This window comes from Microcaecilia unicolor, chromosome 10, assembly GCF_901765095.1.
Source record: "Microcaecilia unicolor chromosome 10, aMicUni1.1, whole genome shotgun sequence".
Lineage (NCBI taxonomy): Eukaryota > Metazoa > Chordata > Amphibia > Gymnophiona > Siphonopidae > Microcaecilia > Microcaecilia unicolor.
Window position 1 is genome coordinate 40,566,818 of NC_044040.1, and position 23,629 is coordinate 40,590,446.

Genomic DNA, 23,629 nt, shown 5'->3' on the forward strand with positions numbered 1-23,629 from the left:
TAGTATTGATCGTTTGTTTTCAGACTTTTTGTTTAATATATAGCTGTTTGGCATGTGCTAAGATGTATCCTATTCAGTTTCTATACTTTGACAGTATATAATCTAGTTTTAGCCCTTAAAAATGTCAGGGTACCAGCTCACCCCTGCTTCTAAAATGTGGTCCCTGGTATTTGACGGGATATTCCTGAGCACCCCCCCCCCCCACCCCCAACTTGACATAAGAAGTTGAGGTAGCTACTGCTAGCAGGGCTGAGAAGACAAAGCCATGGAAGCTGATGGGGTTGGAGAGATTTGTAGCAATAGTTACCTGGGACCTGGCAGAGTAAATTTTTGTACTGATGAATGGGGCCTGGGGCTGGGAGGAAAAGTTTATGGCAGCTGCTGCTGGGGGAGTTTGGGGACTGGCTATCAGCAACAGGAGAGTGACTGGAGGAGGAAGCTGGGGATAGCAACTGGCTGGGAAAAAAGGACAAAAACAGCATCCATGGGAAAGTAAGTGCTGACAGCCCTCTGCTTCTTTCTCTAGTCTAGACCCTCCCTTCCTAGCCATAGCTGCAGGTAAAAGAAGGGAAGGGGCTGGAAGGCACAGAGTATAGAAGAGTGGCCTTGATCCATAATCCAGCCTTCCCCTTTTTATATGTACTAATATAGCAGTCACATTAGGGGAGTGTAAAGTAAACAATATGGGCCACTCAGTGACACTTAATAGATATTCTAGACTCAGGATCACAAAATGATTGTGGTAATCTCCAGCAATTCATAAGGCTTTTGAAGACCCATTATTTTTTAAAGGTTTACTTGGAGTATACAAATATTTTTCAGTGTTTAAATATTTAAATGACTGGGAGAGGATTTTTTTACGATGAACACATTTATTCTGTTATTTAACAGATTGTATGTATGTTTTAATTGTTGCCCGCTTTGGGATAAGGTGGGATACAAATATGAAATAAATAAAAATGATTTCACCAAAAGAAAAATTATAAAAACTTCTCAAATACTATGCTGATGTCCATAAATCCAAAGATTATGATTCTATATATACAAAAGTAGTTTGTTGGGAGGGTTGGGAGCTTTCTACGTTTTAAACCAATGTAGATAAAAATTCAGTTAATTAAATGTACCTAATTAAAAAAAAATGTTTCATGGTATTCTTGAAAAATGTAAGCAGAGATGTTACTGAGCACTGTCTGTATTGTTTGTAAAGATCTGGGCTGCTGTCAAGAGCTTCCTGTAGTAGATTGATCTGTGATTTGTAAAGCAAGATAGGTTCTACTTAGTTTTAGATACTGATGTGGTCTGATCACTTTACAGCATGGGTTCTCAACTCGGTCCTCGGGACACACCTCGCCAGTCAGTTTTTCAGGATACCCACAATGAATATGCATGATATAAGTCTGCATGCACTGCCTCCATTGTATGCAAAATTTATCTCATGCATATTCACTGTGGATATCCTGAAAACCTAACTGGCTAGGTGTGTCCCGAGGACTGGGTTGAAAACCCCTGCTTTAGAGCCAAATGTCATGTGAATGAGGTAACAAGGCCTCAGCAACTGAAGGGTCTGTCATAATGATAGCGTCAGATGGAAGAGGCTGTGGAGCTTATAAACATTCAACTAGTGTGAGTTACAGGTGGGATGCACCACTCATGGACCCTTCTTGTAAAACAGTTTTAAAAAGGGAATATCTTATTAATTCCCTGACTGTTCTTTGCAGTACAAGAGGTATGAGCTTTGTGTGAGACTAACCCTCTAATTCAGTATAAACCAGCTTTTACCAGTTAACTGTAGATTACATATAATTATATGCATGCTGGGGTATTTGAACCTAGACAGTTTGGTCAGAGCTTATGCAAGGTTAGTGGGCCCCTAAAACATCAGTCTTGTATTCCCCCCTCTCCATTCCTCTTCAGTTAAATTTCAGGCCCCTCAGCCTGTAGCTCCCCTTCAGGATTTTGATATTTAAACTCACTAGTCACACAAAACTCTTATTAAAACACAGGTTAGGGTATGTGCTGATGGGGTTTTTTGAGTTTGTGTGGCTGTCAGGACCTATTGTTTTGCTTTGATTGCCATTGCTCTTTGCTACTGTTGGTGGCTCAAAGTCTGGCATCCTGGATCATGTGTTCATCTTCTGAATGGAGAAGTGAAAATGATCTTTGCTTAGGAAAAGTACAAACTATATAAACTAAATTTTAATAAGAACGAGAGAGGTTGATAGCACCTTTTACTGGACTGACAGATTTATTCAGGCCTAAGCTTTGAAGGTCAAGCTTCCACTTTGTCTGGTGCTTGTGCGCCAATAAATTTGTTAGTCTGCAAGAGGCCACCAGCCTCTGTGTCAGCTTGCCTCTCCAGACTAGTGGGGCTCCCTTTCTGGAAGCTTTATCACCACATTTTCTTGTATATTTGATCTGAGCTTTTTAAAGTGAGTTTATGGTTAATGTTAGTTACAATTTGCAATGGAGAGTAGCAGGAGTATGTTCTGATAGATGGCCTTTTGTATTGAAGATAAGCAGCGCAGTGAAACGATTTGTTCCAGAGTTCAGAAGTGGTTCTATGACAAGTTTGGAGAATATATCGAAGACTTTCGATTTCAACCAGAAGAGAACACGGTGGAAACAGAAGAACCGCTGAGTGCGAGAAGGTAATAGCTATAGATAATCCTTTATTTACCTTTCAATAAGCAGTATGGTAGCAAAAAAAAATGCTGTTGGCAAGTCTCCTTCAGCTTCTTTAAGGGTTTGTGACAAAACTAAAAACTTGAAACAGAGCTGTGGAGCTCCGTTGAATGTTCTGTTCAGTCAATAACAAGAGATGCCCACAAATACACTGCTAGAAAGACTTATAGGGCCTTGTAACTCTTCATGCCCTTGTACATTTTTCACATTTTGCTGTCTAAAAAAAATACAATTCAAAAACGTGTTAAAGTAGGTGTTTTTCACTAATCTATAGCAACATACTCTACACTTTAAATGTGAAAAAACAATTGTATAAATATTCAGAAATTAATAAGATAATAGGTGAGCTGATTCAACTAGTTCTGGATGAAGCATCAAACTATTGTATGAAGTGAATTTGAAGCAAAGATTTAAACATACCAGACATGGAACTGTTGAATGAAGTCATAAAGTTATTAAAAAGACACAGTGTGTTTGAAAATCCCTGCGGGCACCGTCAGGTCAATCACTATAAGTGGATTCAGTTTGGCTTCACCAGACACAGCCTTGAACAGGCAGTTGTCTCAAAATCAGTAACTGTGGGTTAAGAAAACTGCTAGGAAGGGTCACTGTGAGGCCTACAGCTGGTTTAAAAGAACTACAGGGGTCTCAGAGTCTGAGACCGAGGAAAATGACAACTGTTTAGCAATTTCAAGATTATTTTGCAAATGTGGCCTGGATGGGAGTGGGGCAAGAGCAAAGCCACTACTGAAAAGAAGCTCCATAATGTGCTACCGTGTTTCCCCGAAAATAAGACACTGTCTTATATTAATTTTTGCCCCCCAAAATGCGCTAGGTCTTATTTTCAGGGGCTGTCTTATTTTTCGGGGCAACATCGGGGTTGGCTCACTCACCCTACGTCGCTCCCGGAACTAACCTTAAACGCCTCCTTTCACCTTCGCAGCAAGCAGCAGCAGGGCAGGCCACTCCTTCCTTCCGTGTCCCGCCCTCGCCTGACATAACGTCCACGAGGGCAGGGCACGGAAGGAAGGAGAGGTCTGCCCTGCTGCTGCTTGCTGCGAAGGTGAAAGGAGGCGTTTAAGGTTAGTTCCGGGAGCGACGGAGGGTGGGTGGAGGGGGGGGCCCGGCGACCTTGGGTAGTAGTAGTAGTAGGGGGCGACCCGGGGGTGGCCTTGTCCGGCTCTCGGCGGCCCTGCTTTCAAACAAAAATTTGCTAGGTCTTACTTTTGGGGAAGGCCTTATATCTACCAATTCAGGAAAACCTCTACTAGGTTTTATTTTCGGGGGATGTCTTACTTTCGGGGAAACAGGGTACATAGTATTAGCCTGAAAATATTTTAGGAGACAGTGCACACGTGGGAGAAGGTTTTGTGGTTTGATAGGTAGAAGCCAACCGAATTTCGGCTTTGGCGCTGAAACTTTCTTCAAATTCAGCCTTGTTATGGTTTTAGCCTAAAATACTGGCACATTTTTAGCAGAAATAAAGACTTCAGTCTCCATCCATAGGCCCCACTCCCCTCGCGAGACTACTTGGATCTCTCCTGCCTATGCTGGCTCCAACCTCAAAACGACTGCCATGGCAGTCTCATGAGACTGCCGCACGGACTGCAGAGAGATCATTCCTGGGCTTGCCTGGGGAGGGGCTATGGCTGGATCTGTTTTTGTTGTGGATGGGGATCAGAGTGGGACCTGCATTTGTTCGGGGGTGGGGACATGTTAGCATAGGTTTAGCTAATTTCCACAGCAGATTTGGTTTTAGCTGAAACAGAAAAATCACTTTCAGTTGCCCTCTCTGATAGCACCAAAGTGAAACCTTTTTGGTATGGCATAAAAGAAACACAGGACATCACTGTGCTAACACCACTCTATAGTAAAGCATGATGAAGGCAACATTATATTGTGGGAATATTTTGAAGCAACAGGATCAGAGAGGCCTGGAAAGATCAAAGGAAAGATGAATGCCTTTCTACAAAACCCTATCTGGTTTATATATTAGCCTTTTGCAACATAATAGACTGAGGTGATACAGTCTGTTCTTGTGGTGATGCATGTTCTTAGCCTTCACCTTTTGTAGTTGATGCTGTGAAAGGAGACAAAGCACCTGGCTTCATTCCCAGGATACACCTTTGTGACCTTGTGAGCGTAATACAAGGGTCTAAATCAGGGCTACTCGGTTCTAGTCCTTGAGGTCCACGGGCGGGCCAGGTTTTCAGGATATCCATATCCACAGTGAATATGTATATGAGATTTGCATGCACTGCTTCTTTGGTATGCAAGTCTCTCTCATATATATATCTATTGTGGATGTCCTGAGGACATGGCCTGCCTGTGGACCTTGAGGACTGGAATTGAGTAACCCTGCCGGGGGACTCTGGAAGATTTTTGAGATTTTTGCTGGCGGGGCTTGCGATCCTGGGCCGACGTGGACGTCGACCCAAGTGTGAGAACAATCAGCCTGCTGTCCTCGGAGAATACCTGCTACAGGTAAGTATCTTCGCTGTATCACATACCATGTAAAATGAGTTTATCTTGTTGGGCAGACTGGATGGACCATACAGGTCTTTATCTGCCGTCATTTACTATGTTACTATGAATGGGCAAAGTACAGGCAGATGCTGGTGGGAAACCTGTTCCAATTCACCATAAATGTGGGACTGCAGAGAAGATTCACCTTTTAGCCGGGTAATGATCCTATGCATAGAGCACAAGCAACAGTGGAATGAATGGCTTAGCAAAAAGAAAGCAAATGTCCTTGTGTGGCTCGGTTAAAGCTCAGGCCTGAATCCAATAGAAAATCAGATTCCAGACTTAGATTGCAGTCCACAGACGATTCCATGCCAACTTAAGAGAGCCTTGAGCTATGTACTGCTCAGAAGAGTGGACAAGACCTACCCTACCGCATCCTGTTGGGGAAAGTTGGTAGATACTTATCCTGAATGAAACAACTGTTACTCCTATGAAAGGGGCTTCCACCAAGTATTCGGTCAGTTTGAATACCTCTATTTAATGGTTTCTTTTCTTATTCTTAATTACTTTTTGACTATTTCTCTTGTTGTTCTACATTCAGGGGAGGGGGCGGGGGGGGGGCAGAATCATGGGACTGCCGGGAGGAAGGGAGACACAGCAATGAAGAGGACCTGGAGGGGCAGTGGGGCTACAAAACTGCTTACAGGTTTCTTAAGGCAAGTGGAGGCACTGGCAGGCAGCGGCATGGGCAGTTGGCAGGAGGTGGCTGAATACAAGCTCCGCTGTCCTCTGAATGGCCTCACTATCTGCACTACTGATTGGCTCCCTGCCCAAACTCCAGGCAGACAGCCCATCACAGCCTTGTTTGTGAGGCTGACTCCAGATAAAGAGAAGGAATGGCTGTAAATGGCGGCAACACAGATGCGAGGGCACAGTGAAAATGCTGCGATTAATTTTACTAGTGATTAATGTTTTTATTAATGTTTTAAGCACAAAGATTGTGCAAATAACATGCAGCCCTACCCCCCCCCCCCCCCCCCCCCACACACACACACACACTTTACTTACAAAGCAGTCAGCTGGATTAACTACTAGGTTTCATTTGCTCTGGAGCAATACAGGGACCCAACTGTTGAACTTGAATAAAGTGTGCAAGCCTTTCAGGGGTCAGTTTTCTATTTCTATTTCACACTCTTTGGGTGTAGTCCTCAAACTCCATGGGCTCCTCTCCGAGTATTAGTTGCTTCTACTTCCATGGGTTGGGGAAAATGCTCCTTCTTTTCCCCCTCCCCTTCCCAGTCCCAGGTTCTCTAGCGTTTTAAAAGCTCTCCCCCCTTTTGAGGGTTTCTGTCCCAACCTGTCTGGGCAGCCAGGACTTTTCCTGAATCACCTTACTCGAGTGCCTATCCACCTTTTGTTTGAAGACTGTGGGTGCCCTCTGTTGGCTGCAAGTTTATTTGCAGCTGGTTTTCCTATGCTGTCTTTATTCCATAAAGGAGTAGGGGAGTACTGGGCTTGAAGTGGCAGGGTCCTTACAGTCCCCCACTTCCTTCCTCACAATGGATAGTGATATAAGCGCTTTTGTCGATGCCTTTTGAATTAAGTTTTTTAGACAGCATATTATGAAAAATATACAAAGGACTGAAGGTTTTTACAAGGCATGGTACACAGAAGCAATTGGAGCCAGATGTATTAGAGCTGTTGGACAGGCGCCTTATTAACAAATTGCACCCTTTGTGTTTTGTTCCTGTGCGTTTGAGCCATGACAGCTCATTGCCAGATGACCTTCCCACTTTTCCTGTACAGAAGAGCGGGGTGGAATACCAGATTTTGGGTTTTTATAAACTTTTTTTTTTTTGGTATTCCTCTGTGATTACCACATTTTTTTTTCTTCAATTTCCAGGTAAAACAGGGACAGGTAGCAACAATGTATAAGGTAGGGTACTGTAATAGCCTTTTTAAAGTACATGTATGGCATCTTGTGTAAAACGTTCCTTGTAAGAATAGCTTTGAGTATTTGTTAATCCATAGGATGGGGTGACGTTCGTTTGAGTTGATAAGGTGTCGGCTTAAAAAAGGTTTCTATATTGGTAGATCATTTTTCATGCTCACAAGTTCTCACTCGCTGTTTTTCTAGGTTAACTGAAAATATGAGAAGATTGAGTAAGTACTATTTATTTATTTAGTTACATTTGTACCCCCGCGCTTTCCCACTCATGGCAGGCTCAATGCGGCTTACATGGGGCAATGGAGGGTTAAATGACTTGCCCAGAGTCACAAGGAGCTGCCTGTGCCTGAAGTGGGAATCGAACTCAGTTCCTCAGTTCTCCAGGACCAAAGTCCACCACCCTAACCACTAGGCCACTCCTCCACTGTTGCTACTATTTGAGATTCTACATGGAATGTTGCTATTCCACTAGCAACATTCCATGTAGAAGTCGGCCCTTGCAGATCACCAATGTGGCCGCGCAGGCTTCTGCTTCTGTGAGTCTGATGTCCTGCACGTACGTGCAGGACGTCAGACTCACAGAAACAGAAGCCTGCGCAGCCTTCTACATGGAATGTTGCTAGTGGAATAGCAACATTCCATGTAGAATCTCAAATAGTATCTATTTTATTTTTGTTACATTTATACCCTGCGCTTTCCCACTCATGGCAGGCTCAATGCGGCTTATATGGGGCAATGGAGGGTTAAGTGACTTGCCCAGAGTCACAAGGAGCTGCCTGTGCCTGAAGTGGGAATTGAACTCAGTTCCTCAGTTCCCCAGGACCAGAGTCCACCACCCTAACCACTAGGCCACTCCTCCACTGTTGCTACTGTTTGAGATTCTACATGAAATGTTGCTATTCCACTAGCAACATTCCATGTAGAAGTCGGCCCTTGCAGATCACCAATGTGGCCGCGCAGGCTTCTGCTTCTTTGAGTCTGACAGAATCTCCAATAGTAGCAACATTTCATGTAGAATCTCCAATAGTATCTATTTTATTTTTGTTACATTTGTACCCCGCGCTTTCCCACTCATGGCAGGCTCAATGCGGCTTACATGGGGCAATGGAGGATTAAGTGAATTGCCCAGAGTCACAAGGAGCTGCCTGTGCCTGAAGTGAGAATCAAACTCAGTTCCTCAGTTCCCCGGGACCAGAGTCCACCACCCTAAGCACTAGGCCACTCCTCCACTAGTTTTCTTTGCTGTGAAATAACTGAGAGGCAAGGATTTTGTAAATGAGTTCTCCACGCTGTTTCCTAGCTGAACCGCACATGTGTGCATTTGAGGGGCAGGGGGAATGGTGAAATTCTTAGATTGATTTGTTTTTCATTTGGAGCCTAATCTTAGTATACATAAGGGGACATTCAGTAGCAATAAAAAAAAAATCTTTCTGTCCCTATACGTTTGTGTTTTATATGGGGGGAGGTGTGAAGCCATTTTCTTTTAAAAATATGCATAAGCCATTGGAGTTTTGGAAAATGAATGTTTGTGCTTTATTCTTTCATTGTTAGAAAGAGGTTCCAAACCTGTTACCAGTTTTGTCAAGAACCTTTCTGCCTTATCAGACTGGCATTCTGTCTACACATCTATAATTGCCTTTGTTGTAAGTGTTCTCTTCTTTAAAAGCATGCTAATGGGTTTTATATGGTAAGTGATATCCCTTGATAATTCATGCTGCTGCTCCACATTTAATATGGAGCTGTATATGAGCAGGAATGATGACCGTGTTGAATTGCCAGCTTGACTTTTGTGTAAAGCACTGCATTTTTTAGTAGCCTATGTCTGGGCTGGGGGAGAGGGAGGTGATTTTTACTTTAGATACTGAGTGCAAGAAAAACAAATTGGAGTAACACCTCATCCTCTCGAAGGAGGCAAACTCAACAGAACATGGCCATTATACTGATGAAATGTATTTTGATATGATGTATATTGTGTGTGACCAGGAGAGAGATTTTTGTAATTTTGTTTTGTAACCCAATTTTATTTTATTTTATTTTTTTACTTTTAGATTTATATGAATGCTGTGTGGCATGGCTGGGCCATTCCTATGTTCTTATTTTTAGCAATTTTGAGGTTATCCCTTAATTACCTCATAGCCAGGTAATATATATTGATTTTTCTTTGCACACTGTTATGCTGTTTTCTTATAATGTCTGATGAGATCCCGGTAAAAGAACTGAAACATGTTGAGAGAGACTCAAGCATATATTCCAACCAAGAATTTGGTGTCAGTGTGCAGACTATTACTGGTTATGGGAAGCGATTGAACTTGAGGAGTAGCATAACAGAGGGGGAGGGGGGCTGAGAACCAAGGAAGCTCAATTCAAATCCCACTGCTGATCCTTGTGGTCTAGGGCAGCTCACTTAACCCTCCAATGCTTCAGGTACAGAGTTAGATTGTAAGCCCCCCAGGGACAGGAAAATACCTACAGTACCCAAGTGTAACTAACCTTGAACCAGTGAGGATGGTGTGAGATAAATGGAAAGTCCTTTCCCTTCCGTAATTCATCAGCACGCCTTTTGGGTTCTCATAGTGGCATTGTATATTGAATTGGCTTTGACAGAATGCTCTGTTCATATAGGGGTAATTTTATAAAATGCGTTACATGCAAAGAATGGCCATTATAAAATTGCTTGACCACATGTGCCATGTACAAGCGTGTGAGCCAACACAATTGTGTGTATTTATGCTCACCATTCATAGGCTTTCCCAGGGACGTATTTTGGATGGAGCTGGGGTTGAGTCACTATGCAACCTGAAACTTTCCCAGGGACAGTGCTGGGGAGGGGTTTTGCATACACATTTGGATTTTGAAAAGCATGCAGGAAATTAAAAAAAAAAAAAACTTCTTTGCAAAAATTAGGTATGATTAGTGCTGATAGTCTTGGTGGGATAACTTTCAAAGGCTTTCCCTTTGAAAATTGGTGTAAACATATGGCCTTTAACTCTATGCAGCCTGTTAACAGAATTGCTCCCTACTATAGCAAAACTCAAGTATAAACCAGTTTGCATCTTTCAGCAATGTTTGAGGTGTTTACAGAAATACAGGGTTTCTTGAGGAAGCCTCACACAGGCTTTAATTTGTTAGCTAATAATACACCACCATAGTTCTTTCCTTGAGGTTAAACATACTAATTGTTGCTAGATACTTTTTAATTTCAGTCGTTGTAGAATATTGTTAAATTTTGTATGTTTTTTTTTTTTTTTGTTTGTGTTTTAATGTCCAGCAGTTTTTTTTAACACTTTTTGGGCTTCTAGCTCATTTGTAACCTGTCTTAGGTTCTGATGCATTGTGCCTTCATATTCCACTGTCCAAGGTTTTCTGTCATATTTTCTATCACCAACTCAGCCCGACCATAGCAGCAATAGTCTTTGATCGGGTACCATAATCCATGACTCTTTCTAATGTGGACTCTGCTTCCGGCCACCGGCGCCATGTTGACAGAGGTGCTCCCTCTTCTCCCAGCAGAGGTTGAACTTCAGATTCACCTTGTAAACTTTTGTTTTACATACACCGTAAATGCAGTGACATAAAGTCTCTAGATAAAATAAGCCAGTATAATCATCATTGTCAATGAGAAATTCTCTTCCTTTTTTGTGAGTTCATAAGTGAATTTGTAAGTGTCTAGAAAGGGGTAGTTGGTTATACCTTGACTCGAGCTACTTTTCAGTCTTCTCTATGGCCAGAATGACAAGCCCAATAGAAAATTTAATATTGTCAAATGTTGTAAATATTTCCTACCATATACATTCATCTTTTACAACTGTTTCTTGTATTTTAGGGGCTGGAGAATACAGTGGAGCATTGTGCCTCAAGTTTCTGAAACCATTGTAAGTCTTAAACCACAGTACTGTAAACTGTAAAACTCTAATTATAATTTAGAGGATGAGTGATGTGGTAGCCGTGTTAGTCTACTTTTAAACGTAATAAGTAGAAGTAAAATGAAACATAGAAAAGAAAATGATATCTTTTTTTTTATTGGACTAACAATATATTTTTTGATTAGCTTTCGAAGTGAACCCTTCTTCTTTAGATGGGAAATAAGCAAATGTTGATAAATAACGGCATATATAAGTGAAACATCAAGCATGCCGATGACAGTCTCACAGGAAGAAGGTGGGGTGGGTTAGGTGAGAAACATGGGAGCTGGGTGGATGAGAGACGAGGGAGAGATGCATGGTAGATAAGACGGTGACAAAGCAGTAGAATTGTATGGTTTGTGATGGGCTAGAAAACCCAGATCTTTGTTGAGTCCTGTCTGGTGGGTTTCAAAACATTTAATCATTCTGACTTCAAAGGTCTTACGTTCCTGGGTTGTCTTAAAATTTCCTTTTAGTATTCTCACCATAAAATCATTGATATGGTGTTCTGATTTTGTAAAGTGCTATCCCACAGAGGTGACATCCTGGTTGGCACTGGCATTTTTCATATGATGCCTATGTAAATTAAATCTCATCGTCTTTAGCATCTGACTTGTTTCTCCAATATAGCACCCTTCTTCACACTTTTTACATTGAATTATATATACCACATTGGAAGATGAGCATGTGAAGGATTCCTTTATGTTGAATATTTTTTGAATGACTGTGGGATCCTGTGAAATGTGTTGGCATAGTTCGCAGCTGGATATATTGCAAGGATGTGTGCCACTCTCTTATTTTTGAGTTTCTATCAGGAGCTTGCTTTTTACTAGTTTGTGTTTTAAGTTGGGTGGCTGTCAGAAGGCCAGCACTAGTGGGGATGGGAATATCTCTTGTGGAGGAGTGGCCTAGTGGTTAGGGTGGTGGACTTTGGTCCTGGGGAACTGAGGAACTGAGTTCGATTCCCGGCACAGGCAGCTCCTTGTGACTCTGGGCAAGTCACTTAACCCTCCATTGCCTGCCGCATTGAGCCTGCCATGAGTGGGAAAAATGTAACAAAAAAAATAAAATAAATCTTTCAGTAGTTCATCCTCCTGGAGTAGTGTCGGTAACTCTTTTATGATTCTTCTCAATTTTTCTAGCTCTGGGTTGTATGTCACTGTCTGTGGCTTTTTTTTTTCCTTGTTCTGCAATAGGTTTTCCTTGGGTATTTTAAGGGAGGAGGCAACATTCTTGGAGATTATTATGGGGTTGTAGCCTTTTTGTTTGAAGGATTTAGTCAGTGTTTTGAGGTGTTTATCTCTGTCCCCTGGGTCAGAGCAGATACAGTGCTATTTTGTGGCTTGGCTACGTATAATGGATTTTATACACAGGGTGGAAACTGGAATTGTGGTGGTAACAGCATTTGTCTGTAGGTTTCCTGTATATAAATGTTACATATAAATTTAGAGGATGAAATCCTAACTTCCCTTAACACTGTTGAGTTTTTATGAGAATATATTAAATTTGACTATATTTTGAAGTGTTAATACTACACATTTAAATAATACTAAGTGCAATAAAGATATTCCTTCCTCTGTAGAGCTTAGTCTAAAAACGGAATAGAAAAGACTTTGGGAATTTAATTTATGAATCGAATTGTTGAAACCAGCCAGGATATGATCAGGACAAACAGGAGTTAAGATTTAACAGCAGCCTCAAAAAAGATTGTTGGGTTAGATTTGAATATGATCAGAGAGGGAACTGGTGCACTAACTTGGGGAGTCTAAACCAATCATATTGGATAGCAAGATGGAAAACCAAGAATGAGGAAGTGGCAGTGGAGGAGGAGCACACAATTGAGAGTGATTTCCTGATGAGTTGAATATGAGGAAGGGTAGTGAGGAGCGATTTACAAAAAAGGATTTGTAATTTCTTAATTTGCCTCCATTTTAAGGAACCTCCAAAAGAAGATCTGACAGTCTCAGAGAAATTTCAGCTTGTGCTGGATGTGGCACAGAAAGCTCAGGTACAGTACTGGTTTAATTATGTACCAACTTGGGAGGGAGCAAAAGGTGTTTGTACTGCAGCTCGGCTACAGTGAAGGGTTTTTCGTTTTTTGAGCACATTTGACAGGAATTTGAGATCCCAGTGATACAGTTCTTTAAATATTTACAGTTGGACATTTATTTAGATGTGATGGTATGGGAAAGTAAATGTAGCTCTTATATTACCACTTCTAGAAGATGTACATTTAAATTGATATGGGCTTTCTATAATGAGCTAATGTTTTCAGATTTGTATAGTGTTAAAGAATTGAGGAAATGTATGGGATAAATTTTGATTTTGACTGGCATCTCTACCAGACTTTGGCGGGAGGGGGGTCCAGAGCCCAAGGTGAGGGGCACATTTTAGCCACTGACCCCCCCCCTGCCATTTTTGGTCCCCCACTGCCGCCACCACCACCTTTGACCCCCCGCCCCCCCCCCCCCCCCCCGGTGTCAACCCTTTTGACCCCCTCCCGCCACCGCAGTCTGGTACCTTTGTTGATGGAGGTCTTCAACCCCCGCCAGCTAAAGTTCTCTTCTCCACCGCGGCCGCATTGCTGATCTGCAAGGCTTCTGTTTCTGTGAGTCTGACGTCCTGCTCGAGAGGACTTCAGCTAGGGGGGGGGGTTGGGGACCCCCGTCAGCAAAGGTACCCGACGGTGGCGGGGGGGAGGGTTGGTGGCGGGAGGGGGGGGGGTCGAAGGGGTTGGCAGTGGGGGGGGGGGGGCAAGGGCCAAATCTACGGGGGCCCACGCCCCCGTGGCCCCACATAGCTACGTCCCTGATCTCTACAGTGGAAGCCACTAGGGAGGTGATTCTGTAAAGTGGACGTCAACCTCTAGACACCAAATGTGTGTAAACCAGAATATGCAAAGAAAACATCTAGAAGCAAAACTCTAGAAAGTGAATAATTTATAGATATTGGAGAAGCTCTCATAAACTTATCATTGACACCATCCCGGTAGCTGAATTGCTCCTATGTAACTGTTGGATGGTCTGTTATAATCATTGCGTTTACTGATAATGATACTTGTATTCTGCAGCAGCCTTTAACTTCTGTGCGGATTACATCAATTGTAAAGATACATACAAACCAGCCGATTTGTAAGCCCAGAAAAATATAGTGATGCTATTGTCAACATATGATCAGTCCTAAACAAATAAAAATAGTGCTTAAACAAAAATTGTTTTCAATTGTCTCCTCAGGGCCATATAATCCAGAATAACTCTAAGTCACTGCCTATGAGGAATTCAAAACTGAAATGTCCCATTAGAAATTAAAAAAAAAAAACCTGTAAAATATTCACACTGCAGATAAAGGAAAGTTAGAACTTATCTGTCCGTTGCTTAAGAGTGGTTCATAGTAACATAGTAACATAGTAGATGACGGCAGAAAAAGACCTGCACGGTCCATCTAGTCTGCCCACGATAAACTCATGTGTATACCTTACCTTGATTTGTACCTGTCTTTTTCAGGGCACAGACCATATAAGTCTGTGCAGCAGTATTTCCCGCCTCCCAACCACCAGTCCCGCCTCCCATCACCGGCTCCGGCACAGACCCCGTATAAGTCTGCCCTCCCCCATCCTAGCCTCTCAACCACCAACCCCTCTTCCCCCCGCCACCCAATTTCAGCTAAGCTTCTCTAAGTCCGTGTACTGTACAGTCCCCAGAGCCCAACTCGATGAGTTTCGTCAGCAAGCAACTGCTTTGGGGGTTCCCTTATACTGTTTTACTTCTTTTTTTTTTTTTTCTTTTTTTTTTTTTTCTGTGGGACATTGAGTTTTGAATTAACACATATGCAGTGACTAAATGAGTTGGATGTTAATCACTAAAGGAGACTAGCATAAAAATGCACAATATTTATTGGGAGTAAACTCAATGATTAACAGTTATATAGTAGCAATTCAGCTACACGGATGGTGTGAATGGTAGTTTGAGAGCGTCTCCAACATCTATTCACTTCTTAGAGTTTTGCTTTGCACGTTTTCTTTGAGGATTTTTGGTATGTTTGGTTTAAAACCAGAATACTTGCATATATACAGGTGTGAGGGGGTTTATAGAATTCTGCCCCTCACCCTTAAGAACAGACCCTTAGACAGCCTGAGTCACCTTAAGAGCATTAGTCCCGCTCAGGAGGAAGTGAGCCGGGAGGAGGGGGTGGAGCCTAAAACCAGAACGTATATAAGACAGGGCTTACCTGAGGTTAAGGAGGCCCAGGGAGGGAAATGCGAATGCCCACTATATGCCGCTGAAGTGCCCATTCCATAATTGCAGCCTGGCTGAGGTAAGCCATTGAATCGAACTGTGCAAGTTTTGCTTCTCGGCGGAGAGCTGAGAACTTAACAGCTGTGTTTGGGGTGTGGCAAACCTAGTAGTTATAGACTCCGGCCTACCACCAGAGGCCGCTAAGACTGAGCATACCGAATCCCAGAAGTTTGCCTACCCTATATCTTGGCTCTGTGAAAGGAACAGGTCCGAGGTTCCCTTGGAATAAATACTTATTTTGGTTTCACCATGTTGTCCAGCTGTATTATTTTACCGGCCCTCTCCCCAATCCTTTCTCGGGGTCTCACAGCAGGTAAATGCCAATGTTCTGGCCACACACTATTCTGTAACTACGTGCATATAGTCATGTAGTTTGCAGTTGGGGGTGTTCGCATGGGCGGGGCATGCATTCAAATGCATAACTAGGAACCTAGGTTCAAGTATTTACAGTAGCCGTATGGCTGGCAAAAGCACTTGCAACTAAACACATACGCATGTATATACAGTACCTGGTTATGCTAGTATTATCTAAAGGAAATTAGGACCTACTTTGCTTTATAGAGTAGACATCCTTTATAGCATTGTCCTCACTATGTGCATTAGTAATGGCAATCTGCAGTTCATACACTGTAAGTTTATATTAGAGACCTGCACGGGAACGGGGTCCGGGATGTCTTCCATTAAGGAGGTGGTAGAGACACAAATGATGACTGAATTCAAAAAGACGTGAGATGAACACAGAGGATCTCTAATTAGAAAATGGAAGTTATAAAAAAAAAACAACCCCAAAACCTAATCTTAGATGGCTGCATGTGTGTGGATGTGTCGAGTGCCACTTAGATGGTGACTCTGGCTGTGGTGAACTAGGGCTGATACTGGGCAGACTTGTATGGTCTGTGTCTCATATATATGGCAATCTGGTTTATGATGGGCTAGAAAGGGCTTAGACAGCAACTTCAGTGGCTGGAACATGAGGATAGTGCTGGACAGACTTTTATGGTCTGTGTCTCACAAATGAGAAGACAAATAGACTGGAGTGGGCTTCGACGGCAATTCCAGTAATTGGAACATAAGGATAGGGATGGACAAAGTTCTATAGTCTATATCCCAGAACACCAAAGACCATAATCAAGTATATAATATCACACTCATTGATTTAATCATGAATTGATAATGATTGTGACTATTGGGCAGACTGAATGGACCATTCAGGTCTTTATTTACCATCATTACTACTAATCATTTTTGCTCCCGGGCTGATGCACAGACCTCAGCTCTGTCACAGGCACGAGGCATCAGGTGTCACCTGACCTACTGATGCGTGCATGTGGTGACCTCAGCACACAGTGCCAGTGAATCAGACACAAATCTTACATGTACGCATCAGAGTGTTCCAAGTTCTGTCTTCCATTCCTTCCTTGCCTGCTGTGCTGTGGCTCAAATCCAGAGAGAGACTCAGAGAGCTGACCGGAATTTTCTCTTATATACCATTAAATTCTTACGGGGACGGACAGAGACGGGTTAAATTCTTGCGGGGATGGGTTAAATTCTTGCAGGGGACGGGTGGGGATAGGTAAGATTCCATTAGGGGCGGGTGGGGATGGGTAAGATTCCATTAGGGGCGGGTGGGGATGGGTAAGATTTCTGTCGTTCAGCTCTCTACTTTATATGTACATTTTTATACACAGTAAGGAATTTCAGCCAACCCATTTTGTATATGGTGATGGGGTGGTAAAGGGAACCCCCTAGATTTTGTCATTCAGCTTTGTTGTTTAACAGTTTAAGTGAAGCAAATTTGGGTAATTTCTACCAAAATAAATGTAAAGCAACACGTTGTATAACTGGCGGCAGAACTAGCTGCTGGCTTTTTCTACAGTCCAAAAGTGATGTCAGTGTGATGTCATTGTTTACACTATACAGTGAAAGGGGGGGAAAAAAGGGAACTTGTGCATTTTACTTCATAACTTGAGTTACTTGTGCACCTGTTTAAGCCAAGTGTTCAGCGAGTGTGCATAAATGTATTGAAACAAGGCAGTAACAATGCATGTGAACGTGCTGTACCTTGTAAAATATGATTTTGAATGAAGCACAACAGTTGTACAAACATACATTTAGCAAGACCTTTTTAGATTAGTAACAAACGCAGAACTTTCAGTCACAGAGTTCGTTTAAAATGTTGTCCCCGAGCAGAGGTAACAGCTGTGAAGGTGTCCACTGCTGTTTTCTTGCACCACTGATCATGTGTTAAGCTCGTCCCATGCGGTCATGGTATAAAAAGCAAGTAAGCAGTGACTTCTGGCGGTCAGTTATGCAAAGTGTTGCTCGATGTTTATTTTGGGGCAGATTGCCCACATTTGCTTAATTTATGCTTCTAAACAACAAAGTTAACACAACTTCTTCTTTGGAAGTTGTAGAACTCTTAGTGAGGGAATACAGAATGTTTTTCTAGTAAATGAGAAGTTCATTGAAAATCTCCAGAAATGCAGAATTCCTTTTGGAGCCTGAGTTCTAACCTAAAATGTTGGGTTTCTTGAATCTGTTAGTGTTGCATTTCTAGGTGTAGCGCAGTAGTAATTTGTTTACCAAATGTCATTGTACGGCTTCTGGGGAAAGCTTTAGAAACCGGAATCTAAGGCACTTGATGAACATTGGACTGTGCTTGAAATTACTAGTCAATCTCAATAGCAAACTTGACACTTTTTACTTTCACCACAGAACCTGTTTGGAAAGATGGCTGACATACTGGAAAAGATCAAGAAGTATGTCTTTTTTTTTTTTTTTTTTTTTTTTTTCCTTTTTCTAAGTTGGGGAGGGATGCATGATTTGATCATCTTTAAAGCCTGTCAAATAAATTGCACAGTGCTCTCTTTGTGTCTTCCTTGTTTTCAGCTTGTTCATGTGGGTCCGGCCAGACATAACACAGAAATTGTATGTGGTCCTTTGGGCAGCGTTCATCGCCTCCTGTTTTTTTCCTTACAAGCTTGTCGGGCTATTTTTAGGTAAGGTTATTAGTCTCTCTGGGGTTTCATATGTCAAAATTTAAGATTGTAAGAGTTGCTCTGGAACTTGGGTTGTTGTGTACAAAAGGCAATATATAAATTAATTTACAGAAATAATACCCACTTTCTACTTGTTTTGGGGTATAGAGGGTTGGGTGATCACAGCCTCACTGTGCTGCCTGTGAACTTACATTGGCAGACGTTTGCCATTGCGTTCTACAGCCCCCAGCACCCTTTTCTCAATGGTGGTCTCCCGGATGGCTTAGCCCACATCCTGCTTAGTTTTTGGGTTTTCTGAGGCCATTGTTGGTAGACTAGAACTTTTATAGTCTGTTAAAAGACCAGCACACACCTTGGGGAATTCTGCATAACTGTGAAATGCAGAATTGGCACAGAATTTCCCACCTGCTCAGGCACCAGCATTAGAGGCTCTCCTCAGTTTCTCCCCTTCTGCCACAGCGATGGTGCAGCATGAGGAAGTGAAGTGAGCAACTGCTCCACCTCTGCCAGTCTAGAGCCAACTGTTCATTTTATCCATAGAGATGTATGGAGGCCTGTGTTGCATACATGAACACTTTGGTCTAGGGTGGTACAGGAGGAGGAGGTGGGCCAATTGTGTTCCTTTTTGTGCAGTGCAGTCGGGGCAGAGAGAGAAGGTAGACCAAGCTCATCATAGAGGTGTGAGCAGGCTTGGAGGAGTGTCCTAAGGGGTGGGGAAGAACCAAGGCTGTGTGCTATTCAGATGAAGAGTGGGGGCAGAGCAAAATGTATGTGCGCTGTGGGGAATGAGGGTTGGGAGCAGAGCAAGCAGAGAGTGTAAAGGTTAGGGAGGGGGGAATTAATCATGCCAAAGGGGAGGGTTAGGGGAGCAACAAAGCTGGGGAGGGAAGGAGAAGTAGGGATGTGTGCCTAGGGGGAGGGAGAATGAGAGATGGGGGTAGTGTTTGCAGGAGGATACTTGGAGACAAAATTAGGGGTCTTGCTGGGATTTAGAGGGAGAGAGAACTGCAGTTGGAGTGAGAGATGGAATGTGGGAGGCTGGGAAAGGCAAGAGGGGGTTTCAGGCCCTAGGATGGGGCAATTCTGTGCAAAAACACTACAAATACACTATATAGAATTTGCAGAATTTCCAAAGTTTTTTTTGCACAGAATTCACCCAGGACTAAAGTAATTCCAGAACTACATAGGTACTACCTTCAGTTGGCATTTAGATTAGCAGAAAAAAAGAGTGTCTAACTTGATAGCAGTAAGATTCTTAAGTTCTTTTTCATTTTTATGCTGTGAGCAGCAGCATTTTATATAGAGGTTGACCGTGCTTAGGGGGTTGTTAGTGAAGCATGTATTAAATTGGAAAACTAGTACTAAAAAGGGCATCCTTCCAGAGTTCCTGTCAAACTTTGGAGCTTAATTACTGAGAGGGTTGTGGGTTAATAAGTGTCATGCACAGTCAGTATTCAGAAATACTTGATCGAGCAATCAAATTGTAATGGATGTCCTCCTTTGCCTTAGCTGTTTACCACAGCCAGTCTCTGTGCATGCCCTTTTGAGCACAGTACGTGTCCCATTGGAAGCACTTAGCTGAAATTAGCAATAGAAACATGGTGGGGGAGGGGGTTATTTTATTAGAGAGTGCCTGTTTCAGAAAGGCAACATAGATACTGTGCCTTTATAAAATAAACACCCAGAACTTGTCCCCCAGCAGCACGGAAACACATACTTACGCTCTGAAGCAAGTGTAAATTTCCATTATGTAGCTTCCTTCTATTCCAGAACCTGTGGAATAGTTGTGTCCATCAACCAGCAGGTGGAGGTATAGAACTGAGACGTATCTCTCTATCTCCAGCAGGTGGATGGACACACTTTTCAGCCTCTGGTTCTGAGTGATTTGCTCCTGGTCCAGTTGGTCAGCTGGTCCCTAGTTAAGCTTTGTGGGTGGCTTGAGTCTGCAGAATCATATCTGGAAGTCTTCAGATCCCTGTCTCTGATGCCTTGCAGATTTACTTTTTCCCTCCCTTCACCTCTCCCGTTTCCTGTAGAACTCTCCTTTTCCAGCATAACAACCTTAAAAAAAAAAATAAAGACACGAAGGGAAAAGGTTTACTGGAGAGCATGGAACAGAGTATCAGTCCTGATTCTGTCTTATCTGGGGTAAAACGTGTGGAGATTATGAACTTGTGGGGAGCAACCAGCAGTGGCAAGTGTGACTAAAGTTTGACTCGGAACCGCTTGGAGAGTTGCAAATTCTACTTGGTGCGGGGGAGGGATCCTGACTCACCGTTTGGGACTGCGTTGTGCTACGCTTGTGCCATCAGGGTGAATGATGACTTTCGTGGAGACAGTTCAGCGGTTTTCTCGCTGTGGGACCCACTGGCCAGAATCGGTGTGTTGCAGTGCATGCAAGCTGGGAGTCCTGCGGGGCGCAGGGGAAACGGTTGGCGGCAGCATGTCTTTCGATTTGGTACAGCATTCGAATATGTTAGGGAATTCTGGCTCTCCAGCAGGGCCGGTGTGCAGTTTGATGCAGGAGAGTGTGGCAATGGATGCCATTTTGTCGGGGCCAACCCTTAATGAGGAAGAGCCTCTTTCTGATCATGCACAGAGCATAGCCACCATTTTACAATTTCAGGACCCGAAAGAGCATTTAGCTGCATCGGGATATTTATTTTGTCCGGAGTTTATATTGCTCTTATACCAGGCATATTTACTGAAGCAGGAACAGTCAGAGTTGCTGCAAGGTGTCAGTTTCTTGCCCTGCTGCCCCTCTGGCTTCTAAGAGAGATCGTTTAGACTTCCAGGAGTGGGCAGATGAGGCTCTCTGCTTCTCCCTCCTTATCTGTTGTGGCTTTGGTCTATTCAGAGGAGCCATTGTTGAAGGAGCCATTAGAGGAGGGAAGAGCTTCCTCCTGAGTAGAGGAAGTCCTGAGATGAGTTCTTAAAGAGGATCACAGTACTCTTATTTCTGAGGCATTGGTGCTGCTTTCCATTGAGGAGCTTTCTGCTTCGGTGTTAGGAGTTCCATTTTCATCAATTATGAGGTGGCTTAGAGTTCCTTCTAAGGTTTTCCTGATGCATCCTGACATTCAGGACCTAATCACAGCAGAATGGGTCTCACCGGATGTGGGGTGGAGAGTGAGAAGAGCCATGGCTTGCCTCTACCCATTGGTTGCAGTGACTAAGAAGACCACCTTGCTGGTACACCAATCTTCCTTTCGTGCAGACAGGAAGTCCTCCTCTGTCAGCTAAGGTGCCCAGTGCTTCCTGAGCTTCACAATAATGTGAGTTTGAGCCGTTCTTCTCTTCTTCCAGTGGGAGGATGTCTTTAGGAGTTTTGGGGCGAGTGGGTCAAAATCACGTCAGATCAGTGGGTTCTGGATATTCTTACAGAAGTTTACAAGTTGGAGTTCTCCCGCTTGGTTGCTTCTTGCAGTTTCCCGTCTCCTTGTTGAAAGAGAACCAAGGCGGTCGAGGTTCAGACCACCGTAGATTTATTGGTGGTGCTTTGAGCCATTGTTCCAGTTCCTCAGGCCAAACAGGAACAAATCAGATACTCTGTCTACTTCATTATCCCAAGGAAGAAAGCCGCTTTTCATCCAGTCTTACCTCAGAGGTCTAAACTGCTGTTTCCAGAGTGTCCCGCTTCCACATGGAAGCGCTAAGAGTAGTCATAGCCTCGTTTCAAGTGGCAGAATTTCTCACTGCCCTCAGTCTCAAGGAAGCATACTTGCATTTACCCATATGGCCGACTCATCAGAGGTTTCTGCGTTTTGTGGTACTGGGCCATCACTTCCAATCTAGGGCTTTGCCTTTCGATCTCACCAAGGTACCAAGAAAGTTTACCAAGGTTAATGTTGGTGGTGACGGCCTTCCTTCAGCGCCAGGAAATCAGAATTCACCTGTATTTCGACAACTGGCTCATTCCTTTGGCACACCTACTTTAATGCACGTATACAGCTGTGCAATTTTATATAAACCATTTTCAGCAAGTAAAACAAGTCGTCTTATGGAAAAACATTTATAAAATTACCACCATGCTGTGCAGTCCTAAATGCCCATCATGCCATTATGTTGCCAAGTTTCTTCGAACTTTTTTTGTTAGAGTAAAAATTATAAATACAGAAGTGCATATATAACATGACAGGTTAACAAGCTATTATGGGACTCGGAGAAATACTTTTGTCAGATGTCCACCACATTCTGTAAATTATCTTGGTTCAGTTGGGGCTGGACCTGTTTGGAGTGGAGTAAGAGAGGGAGTTCTGCTCATTGTTGAGTGACCTCTAGTGGCCAGATTCAGTTCTTTTGATTGTGGTGTTCTGTAAGGGAGCCTTGCTGTATGGCACCCAGCCCAGGACCGTTGAGAGAGGAAGGATATAAAAATAAGGAGGGAAAAGTTCCTGGGTAGTTACAAATGAAGACTTGTGATGTCAAATTTCAGCTCTGGTTTTGACTGAGCTAGAAATACAGAGGAGCAGGTGTAAACTTTTTGGTCTGGAAAAACAAAAAAAACAACTCTTTTTTGCCAGAAATTTTCTAGTCTGGCAATCTAAAAGAAAATAAAAGTTGTTGTTTTTGTGTCTGTATATATATGAGAGAACAGATTGCAGGAAAGAAAAGAAAGGTGACAGTTGGGGTACACAGTTGCTGAGTTGCTGCACATGCTTGACATACTGGTTTTTTTTTCCAGTTGTCACACATTTCTACCTGTTTTCATTATAATAGCTATTTTGTTTTGCTCACAAACTGGGAGAATGAAATGCTACGGTATATCAGATAGTCAAATTAGTTTGGTAGAAACTAGAAAGCCTTTTTGAAAAGGCTAAAATAAGTCTTGTAGAAGCAGAGCAATCAGTGTTGGAGTCCCCTCTCTGACAGCACCTGGAGGTTTGTAATATGAGGAAGGAACAAACCTCTTTCCTTGTTGCTGGTGAATCCTGTGTGGTGCCCTGACATTTAGTCAGGGGTGGGTAGGTCAATCTGGAATGAGAAAATACAGGATAAAAAAAAAATGAAAGAATGATATGGCTAATTAGGAAGTGGAAGCTGTTAGCTCTTTGGTCCAAAGAACACAATATTTTAATACAGTGGGGCGGTACTAAGTTTCTTTTTTTAATTATATTTTTATGCAGAGTTTACAAATAACCACAAAAGCAACAACTTTGTCGAGAATTAAGAAAAATTAATACAAAAGGAAAAGAGAATATACATAGAGAATAAAACTTGATCATCATGCCCCCAATAAAATACAGATCCTAGAAACAATGAGAGATTATCTAATAATTTCCCAATACTAAGTTTCTAACCATAAATCCCTTTTTTGTGAGACTATAGATTTCAAGT

General features: G+C 42.8%; 1 protein-coding gene across 3 annotated transcripts in view; it reads left to right on the forward strand.

The window, feature by feature from the left end:
- Window positions 1-23,629, forward strand: part of GRAMD4 (GRAM domain containing 4) — a 139,771-nt gene that overhangs the window by 90,785 nt on the left and 25,357 nt on the right. For all 3 annotated transcript variants that reach the window (XM_030216854.1, XM_030216857.1, XM_030216856.1), the window contains 8 exons: window positions 2,513-2,648; window positions 7,286-7,311; window positions 8,648-8,739; window positions 9,145-9,236; window positions 10,920-10,968; window positions 12,935-13,006; window positions 18,009-18,052; window positions 18,183-18,292. In XM_030216854.1, coding sequence (XP_030072714.1) covers window positions 2,513-2,648; window positions 7,286-7,311; window positions 8,648-8,739; window positions 9,145-9,236; window positions 10,920-10,968; window positions 12,935-13,006; window positions 18,009-18,052; window positions 18,183-18,292 — 621 coding nt within the window. The remainder of the gene's footprint in view (window positions 1-2,512; window positions 2,649-7,285; window positions 7,312-8,647; window positions 8,740-9,144; window positions 9,237-10,919; window positions 10,969-12,934; window positions 13,007-18,008; window positions 18,053-18,182; window positions 18,293-23,629) is intronic.